Below are 16,366 nucleotides of genomic sequence, written 5' to 3' on the forward strand. Positions count from 1 at the left end.
ATAAGTCTGGTTTGTTTATTTTTGTTAAAATGTAAGTTCAGTTCATTTATTTTTGTTAGAAATGTAGTTTGATTCGTTTATTTTTGTTAAAAAATACGTTTAGTTCCTTATTTTTGTTAAAAAAAGTAGTTCAATTCGTTTATTTTTGTTAAACGAAATGAACTACTTGTTAAAAAAAGTGATTCGGTTCGTTTATTTTGATAAAAAAAATTAGTTTAAGTTTTTTTTGTTAGAAAGTAGTTCGGTTCGTTAATTTTTGATGAAAAAGTTGTTCGGTTTATTTACTTTTGTTAAAAAAAATTAGTCTAGTTCATTTATTTTTGTTAAAAGGGGAATGGAACTCAACGTGACAAATTATGAAAGTTCAAGGACTCAGAGTGACAATGTGTATATACAAAAGTAAAATGTCAAATCTACCCTTAAAACTAACACAACTAACATGACCAACGTAAAGGCAGGGACTCAAATGGTTCATTTCTGAAACGACAGTGACTCAACCAGTTCAAAAATATTTTCGGGGACTCATTGTGCATCCGCCCTAAAACCACGTATACGCAAACAGTAATTTTCTATATACTAATTTATGAGTTGGGCCAACAGCCCAATACTATGTTTGGGAGCAGTCCCAAAATATGTTTAGTAGATTGGCCCATAGCTCAGTCCATACTCCATAGTCCATAGTTATGTTTTATGGGCAAGCCTAGAATACATTTTTGTTATGTTGTTGTAAGAAATGCTCATGTAAAATACACGACTCAAGTTGACTAAAAGGAATCAATATGATATTTTGGTACAATATAACTCGTAAATGTAAAGTTACATTAACTAATAGGTAAAAAATAATAAGAGAAGAATAGGAAAAAAACTAGTTATTTCGTTGGAATATGAATTCTATACCTATGGACTATGGTGTTGGTTTCATAGTATTGATCACTAGTTCTTTAAACACACTCTTTATATAGTTATTATAATTATCGAATTGAAAACGAAGTTGGAATACTTTTTATGAATTAAGTACAAAAATTGTGTATCAGATATGTTTTTTATCGAACCAGTTGTCTAACCGGCCTAATGATTGTAGCAGTTTTAAAAGCCAAATAATATCAAAAATACTTAAAAATCTAAAAGTATATATAATTAAAAAAAATACTTAATCTTTTTTACATGAATAGTTTCAAAAAAATATAAGATACAAACTGAATTTATTAAAACTTTAAGGAAAATTTACCGGAATATCACTCTTAGAAGAGAGATCCAAAATTCGTCCCTCAATCACATAAATCCCCAATTTTTCCCATTCAAATACTGCCACGAGACATATGGCACACCAAACACGGCTTGGTGACGTGCTTGCACACCAAATATGTCTTAACGACGTGTTTGAAAATGATATCCGTCTTACGTGTTTGAAATTGAAATTCATCTAGGAGACGTGTTTGATTTCATTTTCAAACACGTCTCCATGACATATTACATAACCAAACACATCTCCAAAACGGATTTTATTTTCAAACACGTCGTCAAGGCATATTTAGTGCGCAAAAACACTAAATATGGTTTGTTAGGAGAATTCTCAAATCTCTCTCTCTTCAAGAATATTTCAAAAATTTCCCATACAAAAATAAATACACAAATTTTGAAAAGTAGTTAAGAATTTAAGTACAATCATAGCATAAAGCCACAAAAAGGTCATATTATAATAATAATAATTATTATTATTATTATTATAATAGTAAAAGATAAGTCCGGTCCTGCGAATCCCTCATTTGGCCAAGTGATGGCACTAGACTGGTCCATATCATTTTGATTTTTTTAGTATTCGCAGACATGATTAATGTAACGAAAACTGATCGAATGCTAATTTTGTTTTTTTACGTGATAAAAACCGACTGAATTTGCATAAATTCACCGTATCAACGTTCGGACCGATATGGCTAGGGTTTTAACGCCATTTGTTTTAGTTCAAGTACAATAATGAACATAACGAAAACCGACCAGATGCCAGTTTTGTTTCGTTTTTTTAGTTCTTGTACCGTAACGAATGTGACGGTACCCGACCAAATTCGCATAGATTCACCGAGTTTTGTTTTAGTTCCGATATCGTAACAAACTTTACAAAAGCTGGTCAAATTTGAGCAGACCCTCTATCTCAACATCTGGGATCAACAACGCTTGGGATTTACCGACCGACGTCACCCCATTATTCTACCCAAATTTTTATATTTTATATTTTTTTGTTTATTTTTGGTTTTCGTTCTGATACCATAACGCACGTAAACGAAAACGATCGAATTCTCGTCGACTTACCGTCCGACTGTCCTGCCCGACGCAATGTGGGTAAAAGTAAAACACTAGTAATCATTATTAAAAACATGAAAAAACCAACATAAAATAACCTTAAAAGATGGCGCCTTTTGTCCGAATCACAAACTACAAACCTTCTTCCAAGCATCTTTCAAAGCCATCACATAATAATAATAATAATAATAATAATAATAATAATAACAACATCTTGTGTTCAAGTCGGTCACCATTTGTCCATTTCCTACCTATGCTATGTTGTCACACACTACACCACCTCTAAAACCCGGAACCCGGCCTCCATGGGTCGGTCTAGCAGCTGCGGTATGGGTCCAGATGGCCTCCGGTAACGCCTACTCGTTCCCTTTGTATTCGCATAGTTTAAAATCCGTGTTGGGTCTTTCGCAACAACTTACGGTTCTTGGTGTTGCTAATGACTTTGGTGAAAATGATGGCATCCTACCGGGTATTGCGTCGAATAAATACCCTTCATGGGTTGTTCTTTTGATCGGTGTTGCTGCTAGTTTCTTTGGGTATGGTGTTATTTGGCTTGCGGTTAGTGAGACTGTTCGTAGCATGCCCAGTGGTGTAGCCACATTAGGGATAGGGGGGTCGACCGACCCATGTGAAAAAAAAATTTTAGTGGTATATATATCTTAAAATTATGGTCGGCCCTTATGAAAATTTGACACCGACCGCTGTGGATTTGAGAACGACCACCAACAGAGAGAACTTGAGATGAAAATAAAAGAGTAAACCAACCATATATTCCGGCAGCCGACACAAAGAAGTATTCTCATATTGTAGTTAAAGAAGAAAATAAAGAAGATGGCCTAATTTAACATTTTAAGAATGTAATGGGTCTTTATCAACTCTTTTTCACAGCTCGTTATTTACCAAAATTTAATAGGATATGTGAATATAAAGATAATGTCAACAAAACATTTATTTATTTCTAAGTAATTAGTTTACTTATAAATTATAACCTAATATATAATAAAAGTCAACATGTTTTTTTTTTGCCCAAAATTACTTGCTCATTTATTTCGTATATGATTAATTAACTTTTAATAAGCATTTGTTTTGCTTTTATATTTTTTTAATATATGAATATCGAACGAATGATTTTATGATTAGATACCAAAAAATAAAAACTCATAGAAAACAACTATAAATATATTGTATTTTAATTATGCATAACTAATGATGTATCCTGTATTTTTTTTGTTATAGGGTAATATGATATGTTATGTGATTATCTTTTTTTTATATGACCCGGCATATTTAACCTGACTTAAACGACTAAAGCGGGTCGAAAAAGAAATTATATACCGGTTTGACCTGACCCGTACAACCGAACCGAACCGAAGAAAAATTTATATAGCGATATGCAACTGAATACTGACACAAAAATTTTCCGACCCCTGCAAAAAAAATTTCTGAATCCGCCACTGAGCATGCCTTACTGGATCGTAAGTGCTTAGACTTTATGTTATTGTTGCGCGTTTAGAATTCTGTATAGGGTTTAAGGATGTCCGTTACAGGGTTGGTGGTTCAGTGTTATTGACAAAATAAAAAAAGTTACACGTTTGTGATTTTATTTTCCAAAACGAGATTTTTTAAAATGCTCAACATTTTAAATAATATCTTTAAAATACTGATTATATAAGATCAATTAGAGGTGCATAAATTGAGTTTTGCCGATGTGTTCCGAGTGTGGATTGAAACTGGTTCCGACATGACCGGATATTGAAAAATTGGACATTGGCAATACCTGAGTCGGGTTTAAGTCCGGATACTGTCTCTAAAAATCATACCCTATGCATTAGGTTCAGGTCGGTTATAGAACCGGGTATTTGGATACCTGATTTTCGGGTATTGAAAAAACCCTATCTTCGGGTTTTTTTTTGCTTTTTCGGGGTCTTTTTCGGGTATATTTGGGTATTTTAAGGTACTGCATTATTTTGGGGTATTTTTTACGTATAGATCGGGTATTTAAAAAACCCGGTTTCGGGTATTGGAAAAACCGGGTTCCGGGTATGGAACCAGTTCAGGTTTTCGGATATTACCAGGTACAAAATAGGATTGGTTCCGAGTATAGGTTTTGGTAATTAAATGCATACCCTATCTATACGATAGGGTCGGGTACGGGTTTGGGTAGTAAAACCCCGGGTATAATAAAACCCGGTTCCAGGTTCGGGATTTTTTCACCTCTACATCAACATGTATGAGATCGGGCTCATAGAATACGGGCAATTGGGTGGGTATCACCTATTACTATAGTATCCAAATGCGGATATATTTTACCATTAATCCTTGTGTCTTGTCTCATACTTGACTTTATCTCAGACTTATAGATGTAGTTAACTAGTTTTTTACCCGGCGTGTTGCGCCGGGACATTAGTAAAACTCAAGCGTTGTCAGTCACAAGTGTTGACGCAGTAAGTCGACGCAAATTCGGTTGATTCCGGTTACGTGTATTATTGTAGCAGAACTAAAACCAAAATAAAAAATAACAAAATTTGAGGTGGACCAATGGGGTGGCGTTAGCAGGTAAAACTCGGGCATTGGTAAAAGCCGATCGTTGTTGATTATGCAAATTCAGTTGGTTTATGTCACATTCTTGACGGTAACGGAACTAAAACAAAAAAAAACAAACAAAACTAGTATTCTGTCGATTATCATTACGCTTGTTACGGTACTAGAACTAAAACAAAACACGTTGAGTCTACTCAAATCCGGTCGGTTTCTGTCATGTTCGTTACGGTATTGGAACTAAAACAAAACAAAACAGAAATTACATTTAGCTGGTTTTCGTTACGTTTGTTATGGACCGAAATTGAAAACACCAAAAAGGCCTAATATGGTGCCGCAAAGTTGCCCGATTGGGACTTTGCAGCACCAAACTTCTAGTTTGTATTATACGGTTGGTTTATGTCACATTCGTGACAGTAACGGAACTAAAACAAAAAAACAAACAAAATTAGCATTCTGTCGATTATCATTACGCTTGTTACGATACTAGAACTAAAACAAAACGCGTTGAGTCTACTAAATCCGGTCGGTTTCCGTCATGTTCGTTACGGTATAAGAACTAAAACAAAACAAAACAAAATTTACATTCAGTCGGTTTTCGTTACATTTGTTACGGACCGAAACTAAAAAACCAAAAAGGACCAATACGGAGCCGCAAAGTTGCCCAATCAGGACTTTGCGACACCAAACTTCTAGTTTGTATATATAATAATAAACTATTAGGAATTGGTAAGATAGTGCTAAACAGTTATGTTTGTGGGTTGGCAGGTTCAACCTGACAGAAACCCAAAAACTTGTCACCATTTAACCCGAGCGTTATTTTTAAATTTTTTTTAATAGCCGACATATTTATGTAAAGACTAAAGAATATATTTTATATCTTTGATAGAAAATAGGAGATTTGAGTATTGAATTGTAATCTATCTCATACCAAAACAGATTAGGCTAATCTTTGTATGTATATTTGATTGGTGATAGTGAGAAGATGGATCAATTTTGACATACCATAACATGGTATCAGAGCTTCATCTTTTCTGATCACCAAAAACCCTAGCAGCCACTGCCTATCTCTTATTCTCCTAAAGCTTCATTCATCCTTTCTTCCTTCCTCTACCTATATTCAACCATGGCACATATTCACCCTGCTGTTACTGTTACTAATGTCAAAAATTTCATTCCTGTTGTGTTAGAAACTGAAAGTTCTCAATACAATTCATGGGCTGAACTTTTCCAAATCCATTGCCGTATCAGATCACCTTGACCCAAAAGTTCCGACACGGACAAAGACAAAGCCACCATGACTCCCGAGTTATGGTCCAGATTAGACGCAATCGTGGATATCCAATGATCTTCTTCAAACATCTTTAAAAAGAAAAACCACCGCTGCTCAAGCTTCCGCTGCCTTGGAAAAATATTTTTCAAGATAACCAAGCTACCCGTGCCCTATGGAAATTCGCAACTATCAAATTGGATGATTATCTATGGAATTTGACCCTTTTGGTTTTGATGTGAAGGACTTCCCGACGCGGACACCAATCCTTAGATGCAATAGCACTGGGGATCTCTATCCGTTTACTTTTCAGTCATCATCTCAGTTCACAAGTCCAGCCGCCTTTGCCGCCACCACCAAAGAACTATGGCATTATCGTCTTCGGGCCGGGATCATCTATCCTACGGTCTTTAAAGAATAATTTGTCTTTTGATTCATGTAGCAAACAATCTATTTCTATTTGTTCTTCATGTGTGTTTGGCAAACATTTAAAGTTACCATTCTCTCCATCTACTTCGTTTACATATTTACCCTTTGACATAATTCATAGTGACTTGTGGACATCACCAATTTTATCATCTAGTGGTCACCTCTATTATATCTTATTCCTAGATGACAAAACCAATTTTTTGTGGACTTATCCCTTAACGAACAAATCCCAAGTGTTCAATATTTTTACCCAATTTCATGCTTTAATAAACACACAATTCAAACAACACATCAAAACTATCCAATGTGATAACGGACGTGAATATAACAATGCCCCATTCCATTCCTTTTGTGCTCAAACGGCATGCAATTCCGTTTCTCGTGTCCCTACACGTCGTCTCAAAACGGCAAAGCCAAACGAAAAATCCGCTCTATCAACAATATTATTCGCACAATCTTGGCCCATTCCTCGGTTCCCGCCAATTTTTGGCATCACGCCCTACAACATGCCACTTATCTTTTCAATATTCTTCCTTCTAGAACTCTACAAAACCTCACCCCAACTCACCTTTTGTATAACCGCAAACCCAATTACTCTCACCTCCGTACGTTCGGTTGCTTATGTTATCCTCTTTTTACCTCTACCACAATTAACAAACTCGCAAAACGCTCTACACTGTGTGTTTTCCTCGGGTACCCTTCTAATCACTGAGGTTATAAATGCTTTAACCTTGAAACTCGCCAAATCATTCTCTCCCGCCATGTAATTTTTGATGAAACCATTTTCCCTTTTTCTACATCACACCCAACCAATCCTACCTTCTACAAAATATTCACTAATCACTCCCTCCCACATCCAGAAATATGGCTGCACTCACATGCTCCGACAACTAAACACACCCCTACAAACAACGCAACCCCCACTACATTACAAACCTACTCTCGCCGCCCCAAACCCCCTGCCCAGTCAACACCCACCGCCCCAGCCCAATCCGATTCGGACCACCCTCCACCAGACACACCCAATCAGCCCTCTACTTCTGTTCCTGAACCAACAATATCAAACCCGCCTATTCCAGCCCCAGCTACTCGCACGGTTCATACCCGTAGTATGTCCGGCATATCGAAACCTCGCAAACCCATCAACCTAAGTGCATCCACACTCTCACCATTACCTCGAACACTCGCTATCGCTCTTCGAAATCCGGACTGGAATTTGGCCATGAATGACTAGTTCTGGGCCCTTATTAGTAATAACACGTGGGAGTTAGTTCCCCGGTCACATAATATGAATGTCGTACGTAGCATGTGGATATTTAAACACAAACTCAAATCTGATGGTTCTTTAGAGCGCTACAAAGATCGTTTAGTTTGTGATGGCAGGTCCCAACAGGTTGGAGTTGATTGCGGGGAAACATTTAGCCCGGTTGTAAAACGGCTACCATCAGAACAGTTTTGTCATTAGCAGTTTCTCGGTCTTGGCCTATCCATCAACTTGACGTCAAGAACGCATTTTTACATGAAAATTTAAAAGAAACGGTTTATATGTACCAACCGCCGGGTATCAAAGATACTCAGTACCCTAATCATGTATGTTTATTGAAGAAGTTGTTATATGGGTTAAAGCAAGCACCACGCACGTGGTACCAACGGTTTGCCGATTATGTTTACAAGCTCGGTTTTCGACATAGCCTTTGTGCTCACTCACTCTTTATCTACAAGAACGGAACTGATATTGCTTACATTCTCCTATATGTTGATGATATAATTCTTGTTACGTCCTTTGATGCCTTACGAGACCGCTTCATGCATCATTTATCTGTCGAGTTTGCTATGAAAGATTTGGGTCCACTTAGTTACTTTCTTGGCATCTCAGTGACCCGGCACCGTGATTCTTTGTTTCTTTCCCAACACAAGTATGCGTGTGAACTCTTAGAAAGAGCTAGCTTGCGGGATTGCAAACCCCTATCTACACCTGTGGATACTAAGTCCAAACTAAGTGCCACGTCTGGTAAGTTACTCGAAGACGGTGGTACACAATACCGACAATTAGCCGGTGCCCTTCAGTATCTCACGTTTACGTGTCCTGACATCAGCTACGCGGTTCAACACGTTTGCATGCACATGCATGCTCCTCGCACGTCACACTTGAACGCATTGACACGCATTTTACGGTATGTTCAGGGTACTATCTCTCAAGGTCTTTATTTTTATAAGTCAAAGATTAATAAACTCGTTTCTTATACGGACGCGGATTGGGCCGGTTGTCCCGACACGCGTCGCTCTACTTCTGGATATCGCTTGTACTTAGGGGACAATCTTCTCTCTTGGTCCTCCAAACGACAGCCTGTTATTTCTCGTTCAAGCGCCGAGGCCGAATACCGTGGCGTCGCCAATGTCGTATCAGAAACATGTTGGCTTCGATACCTGCTATTGGAGCTTCATCACCAGCCATCACATGCAACATTAGTTTTTTGTGACAATATTAGTGTTGTTTACCTATCAGGCAACCCGGTTCAACATCAACGCACAAAGCACATTGAGTTGGATATCCACTTCGTTCGTGACAAGGTTGCCAGAGGTGAGGTTCCGGTTGTTCACGTCCCGTCTCGTTATCAGATTGCCGACATCTTCACCAAAGGACTCCCTTTTGTTCTGTTTGATGATTTCAAGAACAGTCTCAACATTCGAGACCCTTCAGTTTCGACTGCGGGGTGTAATAGCCGACATGTTTATGTAAAGAATATATTTTATATCTTTGATAGAAAATAGGAGATTTGAATATTGAATTGTAATCTCATACCAAAACAGATTAGGCTAATCTTTGTATATATATTTGATTGGTGATAATGAGAAGATCGATCAATTTTGACATACCATAACATTTTTTTCCACTTATTATACTTTAAAATTACACGTTTGCAACACAAAATTCAAGTGCATATTAGAGTCACATTTTAATCTTAAAATCTTATGTCAATTTCTCTTTTAAATTTAGAAGAATAGCATAAAATACCCAACCATTTTATTGTATAAAGGAGGTTAAATAAATAAATAAACAAATAAATGGGTCAAACAGCTCAACCCGTGAACTAGTCAAGTTGACAAGAACACGACCCATTTAGCTAAACAGGTTCACAAGTTGGACCTTAACTAGCCAGAACCCATTTATACTAAAACCAACCGAGAAAATTAACACCCCTAGGAATATTTTTGTGTATTCATGAATAAAAACATATAAAATTTTGTTCATGTTCCAATTTTCCATTTGTTTTCAGCTATGGCTTTCACTTGTTGTTGCCACAAACAGCAGTGCATGGGTAACGACCGCTGTACTCGGTACCAACATGAGAAACTTTCCGCTCAGCAGGGGCACAGTTGCCGGCATTCTCAAAGGTTATGTTGGCTTAAGTGCTGCAGTTATCACTGAGGTTTACACCATGGTCTTAAATGGATCAGCTTCTGCATTACTCCTGTTTTTTGCACTCGGGATTCCTATCGTATGTTTGGGCTTAATGTGCTATATTAGACCATGTACTCCAGCTTCCGAACCCGACCCATCAGAAACAACACACTTTTTATTCACTCAAGGGGCTAGTATTGTGCTTGCAGTCTTTCTTTTAACCACCACTATATTAAACGGCACGATGACCTTAAGTAGCGCGTTATCATACACGTTTATTGTGATAATGGTGGTTCTTTTGATGGCACTACTAGCCATTCCTGTTAAAATGACTCTGTTTCCATCTAACAAGAAGCATAACCTTAACGGGCCAGCTGGCCCGTTAGATGATCTTACAGTAACTGACCTGTTACTGACTCGGTCAACTCAAGAACCAAATCTTAGTGATGGTGATGATATATCTGATGTGGATGTGCTTCTTGCTGTTGGTGAAGGGGCGGTTAAAATAAAAAAGAAAAGGCCGCCCAGAAGAGGTGAAGATTTTACGTTTCGTGAAGCGGTTGTGAAAGCCGATTTTTGGCTTTTATGGTTGGTTTATTTTCTTGGTGTCAGGTCGGGCGTTACTGTTCTTAATAATCTGGCCCAAATTGGTGTGTCACTCGGGTTTAATGACACAACGACGTTGTTGAGTTTATTCAGTTTCTGTAACTTTCTGGGCCGGCTTGGAGGCGGGGTTATTTCAGAATGTTTTGTTAGGTAAAATGTTAATTTTTAAAATTTTTTATCATGAAATGTGGTATAAAGATCCTAAAATTTTGTTGCTTGCAGGCTAAAAACGCTTCCTCAAACGTTTTTGACAATGGTGACACAGATAATAATGGTGATGACATATCCTTTATACGCGTCGGCTATTAACGGGACGTTGTATGTTGCAACTGCATTGCTTGGGATATGCTATGGTGTTCAGTTTGGTGTTATGATTCCAACTTCTTCTGAGCTTTTTGGGTTGAAAATTTTTGGTTTAATATTTAATTTCATGGGCTTAGGTAACCCGATTGGGGCTCTTTTATTCTCAGGGATGCTTGTGGGTTATGTGTATGATGCAGAGGAAGCTAAGCAAGGCGGGTCCACATGTATGGGCCCGAATTGTTTCAGGCTCGCCTTCTTTGTTCTTGCTGGTGTGTGTTGTTTAAGTGCGTTCTTGAGCTTAATATTAACCATACGGATTTGGCCCGTTTACCAAATGCTTTAAGCTAGTGGGTCGTTTCGTTTGCCACAAAGCTCGGGTCATTGAAGGTTATGGTTTCGTATGATTTTGTCGAAAAATTAGTTTATGTTTGCGCGTAATCATCTTGAAAGTCAAAGGTTCACCTAACTTGAGTTTAATATGTAATGATGATTTATAATCAAACAACTATCTTCATTTTGTGGATTCTTGAAGGTTTTTATTTGTTTTTATTTTTTTAATTTGATATGTAGTTGTGCATATAAATTTGAAAAATATAATAACGTAGTGTTGAGAACAAATATTTCAATTAGCAATTGATGGCTAGTTAATAAAGCTTTCATTGCTTTGATAGTGAAATGGCCCATGACTAGTCAGCATGCGTGTCTACCACTTCCCTTGATGCAATGCATTTAGAACCAAATATTCAGAAGCATGGGTTGACTTTGACTTATATGCACCACTTCATTAAACTTTAGACAAGGTGGGCCATTACAAAAGGCTAATATAAATTTTATAAAAACTCTTAAATCTTATAGTTAAAAGACTTAAACTAGGACCTTAAATCTGATCAAGATAGTTTTTTTGATAAGGCATGGCTTTTGTTATTAGTTAAGAGCGTAAAACTTAGTCGATTTGTGACAAGACGTGAAATTCATAGGTTTAGGTTTAGTCAAAACGAAGGTCTGGTGTCCCGCTATTCAACACCACTTTGTAAAATAAAAAAAAATAAAAAAAATAAAAAAAAAATCTTAGAATCATGAATTGTATGGTTGAACTAGATGACTAAACAAAATAGAGTTTTTATTACATAGTGTAACCTTTATCATATTACAAGAATACCCTCAAAAGGGTAAGTGATGCCACACTTACCTAAAGTAACTTCCAAAACCATTAATCAAAGCAAGAAAACCATTGCTACAATTTCTTTAAGCAAGGTTCATTGTGGTGGAAGAACTTTGGAAAATAGCATCTCTCTCACCATTAAATCTACTTATATAATATGTTCAAAGACAAGAAATTAATAGATAAGAGAGTGATGTGAAGAAGATGCATGATTGCTATAATATCAAGTGGGCTTCAAATTTTGAAACATGGTATCCCACTTAATCTCTTGAACACCACCACCATACAAGTAAGTCGTTGCCACCACCACCGTCTTCTTTATCTTGATCATGTTTAACATCATAAACCACCGGACTTAACAAGCTATTAACTTTAAGACTATTTGACTTATGATAATTACCATTAGTGAGCAAAAGAGTAGGAGTGGCTTGTTTAAGTGACGCCAATCTCTTATTCCTCCTTAACATATAACTACCTTTCCATCCCGAACCATAACTACTCTTCCGAACCAAAACTATATCATTAGACGAGCCATCTCGGTGCACCCATGTCCGGATGTACCTAGCCAAGGTCCTATTGGTTCGTTTGATCGCGATCATGTGGTTTGATATAGGGTGTGAACCACTTGACCCCTTTTGTTTCCTAGCAAGCTTGAGTATCTCTAACCTATGTTTGGCTATAGAGATCCCCATGCTTTGAAGAAACTCGTGGTTGAAATAAGCTATATCGTCTTCTTCTATTTCGTTTCGACAAAATGACATCCCATATTCGTATATAAGTGAAGGATCAAGGTTGGTTTTTGAGAGCCAAGAAAACCAATCTATGGATTGGTGCATTTTTATATAATGAATTGAACTTGTGTAGATGAACATTATTTATATGGGAATGAAAGGTGAAGGGTAAAGTGTAAGTGTGTGAGAAGTTGAGGGTTAGAACTAAGATGTGTTGGTGAAGCAATTGACATCAATCACCACAATATGGGTCACGGGCTCATGGAGACATACCCACCACCACCACCACCACCACCACCACCACCATCCGGGTATTTTTGGATGTTTTAGGGGTGTTTGATTATTACTTTTATAATTTCAATACTATAATGATTGTCTTAAAGGTGATTAAGATTGATGCTGTTAACTATTAAACTAAATTATCTTTATATAAGCAGTTTAAACTTTTTTTTCCATCTTAAACTAACTATTTTAAAAGGTAATGTTAGTTTCAATTGTTACGGGCTAGTTGCAACCCTTGATATTTTACTATTGTTAAAGCTTTTAACTTCGGGCGGTTTTGTAATAGGTAAGATGAGCAACTGATATGACGTTGTTTTATTATATAAGATAAAAATAATAAATTAGCATATCTAGGAAAGATGAGTTTGCAACTTATGCGGGTTGTAAGGGCATGCTTATGTAGGTTGCGGGTATCAAGCTTGTTAGTTTCTAGTATAATAGGTGGTTCAAGTGTATTTGTAAAACTGGTGGTTTGAGTCCTCTAATACAAAAACAGTTTTGGTTTTATTTTTTATATCGATTGTCAACAGGTAACAGTAAACAATCTCGAATACCACTTGAAACATTACCTTTTTTCGTGACCGTGAGAACCAGTGACTAGTAAATTCACAGTACCTCATCAATACAATGCTGAACGTGCATGTGATTGTTATAAAGACAAAAGCCAGCTAAATCCGAGTTCAAACATAAAAGTATAAAACCTCTATAGGGACGCCTATTATTACTAGACAGCCTTGAGGGTTGGGACGACACGTTAATTAATACACCTTTGATTTTATAAACGTGCCTTTGCCTTGTAAATTCGAGTTATAGATGTTTCAATTGGTTAGATGCTTTATATGTAAACAAGGGCATAAGGTTTAAATATATATATATTTTTGTTCAATAATGTAAATTTTATATAAAGTTTTATTGATTTTTTTTAAAACATGCTATGCATGCCACTTATTGTATTTAATCGTGGGGCTAAAACATCCTTGTCTTTAATACGTGTCACAACCCATCTCACAACAATGTCACTTTATAAAATAATTATACAATTGTTTGAAAATATATAGTAAGAATAAGGAATTTATTTCCACCCTTTAAGTGACCTCTTTAAGTTTTGTTGGCTCAGTTACACGTGGATCTCGAAGACAAAGGGTATCGTCTTCTGCAATGCATGGTATACTTTTTAAATATATTTTTAATAAAGTTATAATAATGTCTAATATTTATTATTTAAATCTACATGCCTCGAGATCCAAGTCGCCACACATTTTCTATTTGTTTGTTATGAATTATAATGGAATAAAGGTGAGGCAAATTGAAAATCATGTTTAATATTCCTATCACTATTAAAAGGGCTGTCTAATGTCTATTAGTGATTTTTTGTATGATAAGTTTTGAAAGATACAAGATGCTACACGTAAGTGAATTTATATGTGTGTGTTAAATTCGAATCCATGGTTTAAATGTGTCATTATATTCTCACGGTTCGTTTACGCGACAGATGTTTCTTTATGGCTTTGTAAGGTCATGGATTATAGTAGATATTTCGATGGTACTGTCAAAATTTTTAATCAGGTAAATAATAAAAGCAGACTAGAAAAGTGTGTTTATTATGTTTTGAAATACGTGTATCATAATTAGACTAAAGACTTTCGTTTAATAGGTGAGGAGTCATTATTATTGTTTAAAGAAAGAGTGTGGAAGTCGACGGCCAAAGCAATTGACAGTTGTTCAGTTTTTCTATTAGCATTGTATAGAAATTAAATCCTTTACTATTGACTAGTTGAGTTACTGTTGATGATTGGCTTCTTCCAACGGTAACTTATTTAGTATAAATTAATTTGTATGTATAGGAGGATCATAGTTGCTAATAATGGATTTGTTCGTATTGATGAACCAGGCAGCCACGTCGTACTAGAAGAATTCCAACAAGCTAGCTTTTGTACATCGTAATTGAACTTTCTCAGTTGATATTACCATCACTTTTAACTTTCTGTTAATTACGTATAGTCTTATAATTGAAATATTAAGATGAACCGTGACTTTGTACGCTTCACACAAGATTTTTATTTATTTATTTATTGTGATGTGAATTATGTATATATTATAGTATACACATGTTTAGGAATTAGGAGAGACATCATGATCAAAACTGAAGCTGAAGTATCCACAAAACCTGCTAATTTGATTATTTCATTATGTGTTGTTTTCGTGATCGGAGCCTCTGAGGATAGATGACAGTTGCATGGGGATCTATGTTTTTTTAAACAAGCATGCTAATTTAATTATTTCATTATTACCAACTATTTAACTAACTCGAAACCATAACAATAAATTAATAAATAATTGATTAAAATATGAGTAACCCTGTTTGATTTTGAATGCTTGATGACTTCATCGTGGATTCCAAAATCCAATCGTTTTGAACTTGGGTATTCATAGTTTGGAATCTTAATATTGGGTATATAAATTGTCTATAGTACTCAAAACACAAACCCCATGATTACTTTCAAATTCTTCAAGTGTTAACCTCCTGAAATGATTGCCTTTGACGACGTGCCAGCCTAGCACCTCACGGTTTCATATTCGGAGAATGGATCAAGATGATCGGGTAGGCTATTGGGATCTAAATAGCCGTTCAAAAAAGAACCTCCTTACATGCTTAGAAGTCCTTTGTTTTATCTTGATCAGCTTCTCAGCAAAGACAAAAACCTATGGATGTGAAATATAATAATTCCTATAAAGTTATCGGTGCTTAAAAATGGAACCGCTATCATGAATCCATTTAACGGGTTTGAGATTCAAATGATTCAGTTTTTACAGATTAACGATTTGAAGCGGATTTTTTTGGACTTGATCGTTTGTGCCCACATGTAATCGGGTCAAAATCTTGGATGAGAGTCCTATTTAAATTAAGAATGTTCTAGAGTTGGTTTTCTTATTTGATTGGTTTAAGGGTTTCATAATTTTCTGAGTTTGGGTCCATTATAAATGAGGGTCATGGAGTCTTTTGTTGCATACTTCCAAGTTTTGGCTCTTATTAAAAAAAAAAAGTCGATCGTAGTTTTGATTAAGTTTAATTGTTGTAACTCTCTTGTTTCTGATTTGACCCCGCGTCATTAGTTTGACACTTGGAACCGCTTGTCATGAACCATTTGTTAATATAAATTTTTCAATAATTCGGGTTCAATCACCCAACCTAGCATGTTTAGTTTATCGTTTTTTGAAATCATAGTTAGCAGTTCAGTCCAAAATTTTCGTCAAAACCGGTCAAAATATAACTTCAATGCCGCTATATATAATACAAAAATACAAATTGAATAATATTTACCGGAGCATTAATGATTTAAGCC

At 36.1% G+C, this 16,366-nt stretch overlaps 2 protein-coding genes across 2 annotated transcripts; one reads left to right on the forward strand and one right to left on the reverse strand.

Annotated features, from left to right (window-relative positions):
* Positions 1-2,637: 2,637 nt before the first annotated feature.
* Positions 2,638-11,190, forward strand: LOC143551949 (protein NUCLEAR FUSION DEFECTIVE 4-like). The gene is made up of 4 exons (XM_077042286.1): positions 2,638-2,870; positions 3,752-3,773; positions 9,814-10,694; positions 10,767-11,190. The coding sequence occupies exons 1-4, from the start codon at positions 2,638-2,640 to the stop codon at positions 11,188-11,190; spliced, it is 1,560 nt and encodes a 519-aa protein (XP_076898401.1).
* A 1,079-nt stretch (positions 11,191-12,269) lies between these two features.
* Positions 12,270-12,845, reverse strand: LOC143552013 (uncharacterized). Its single transcript, XM_077042324.1, has one exon. The coding sequence runs from the start codon at positions 12,843-12,845 to the stop codon at positions 12,270-12,272; it is 576 nt and encodes a 191-aa protein (XP_076898439.1).
* Between the last annotated feature and the right edge of the window lie 3,521 nt (positions 12,846-16,366).

The sequence above is a fragment of the Bidens hawaiensis genome, unplaced genomic scaffold (genome assembly GCF_021521415.1).
Source record: "Bidens hawaiensis isolate Kalapana, Puna unplaced genomic scaffold, B.hawaiensis_p1.1 tig00001016_1, whole genome shotgun sequence".
In the NCBI taxonomy this organism is placed as follows: domain Eukaryota; kingdom Viridiplantae; phylum Streptophyta; class Magnoliopsida; order Asterales; family Asteraceae; genus Bidens; species Bidens hawaiensis.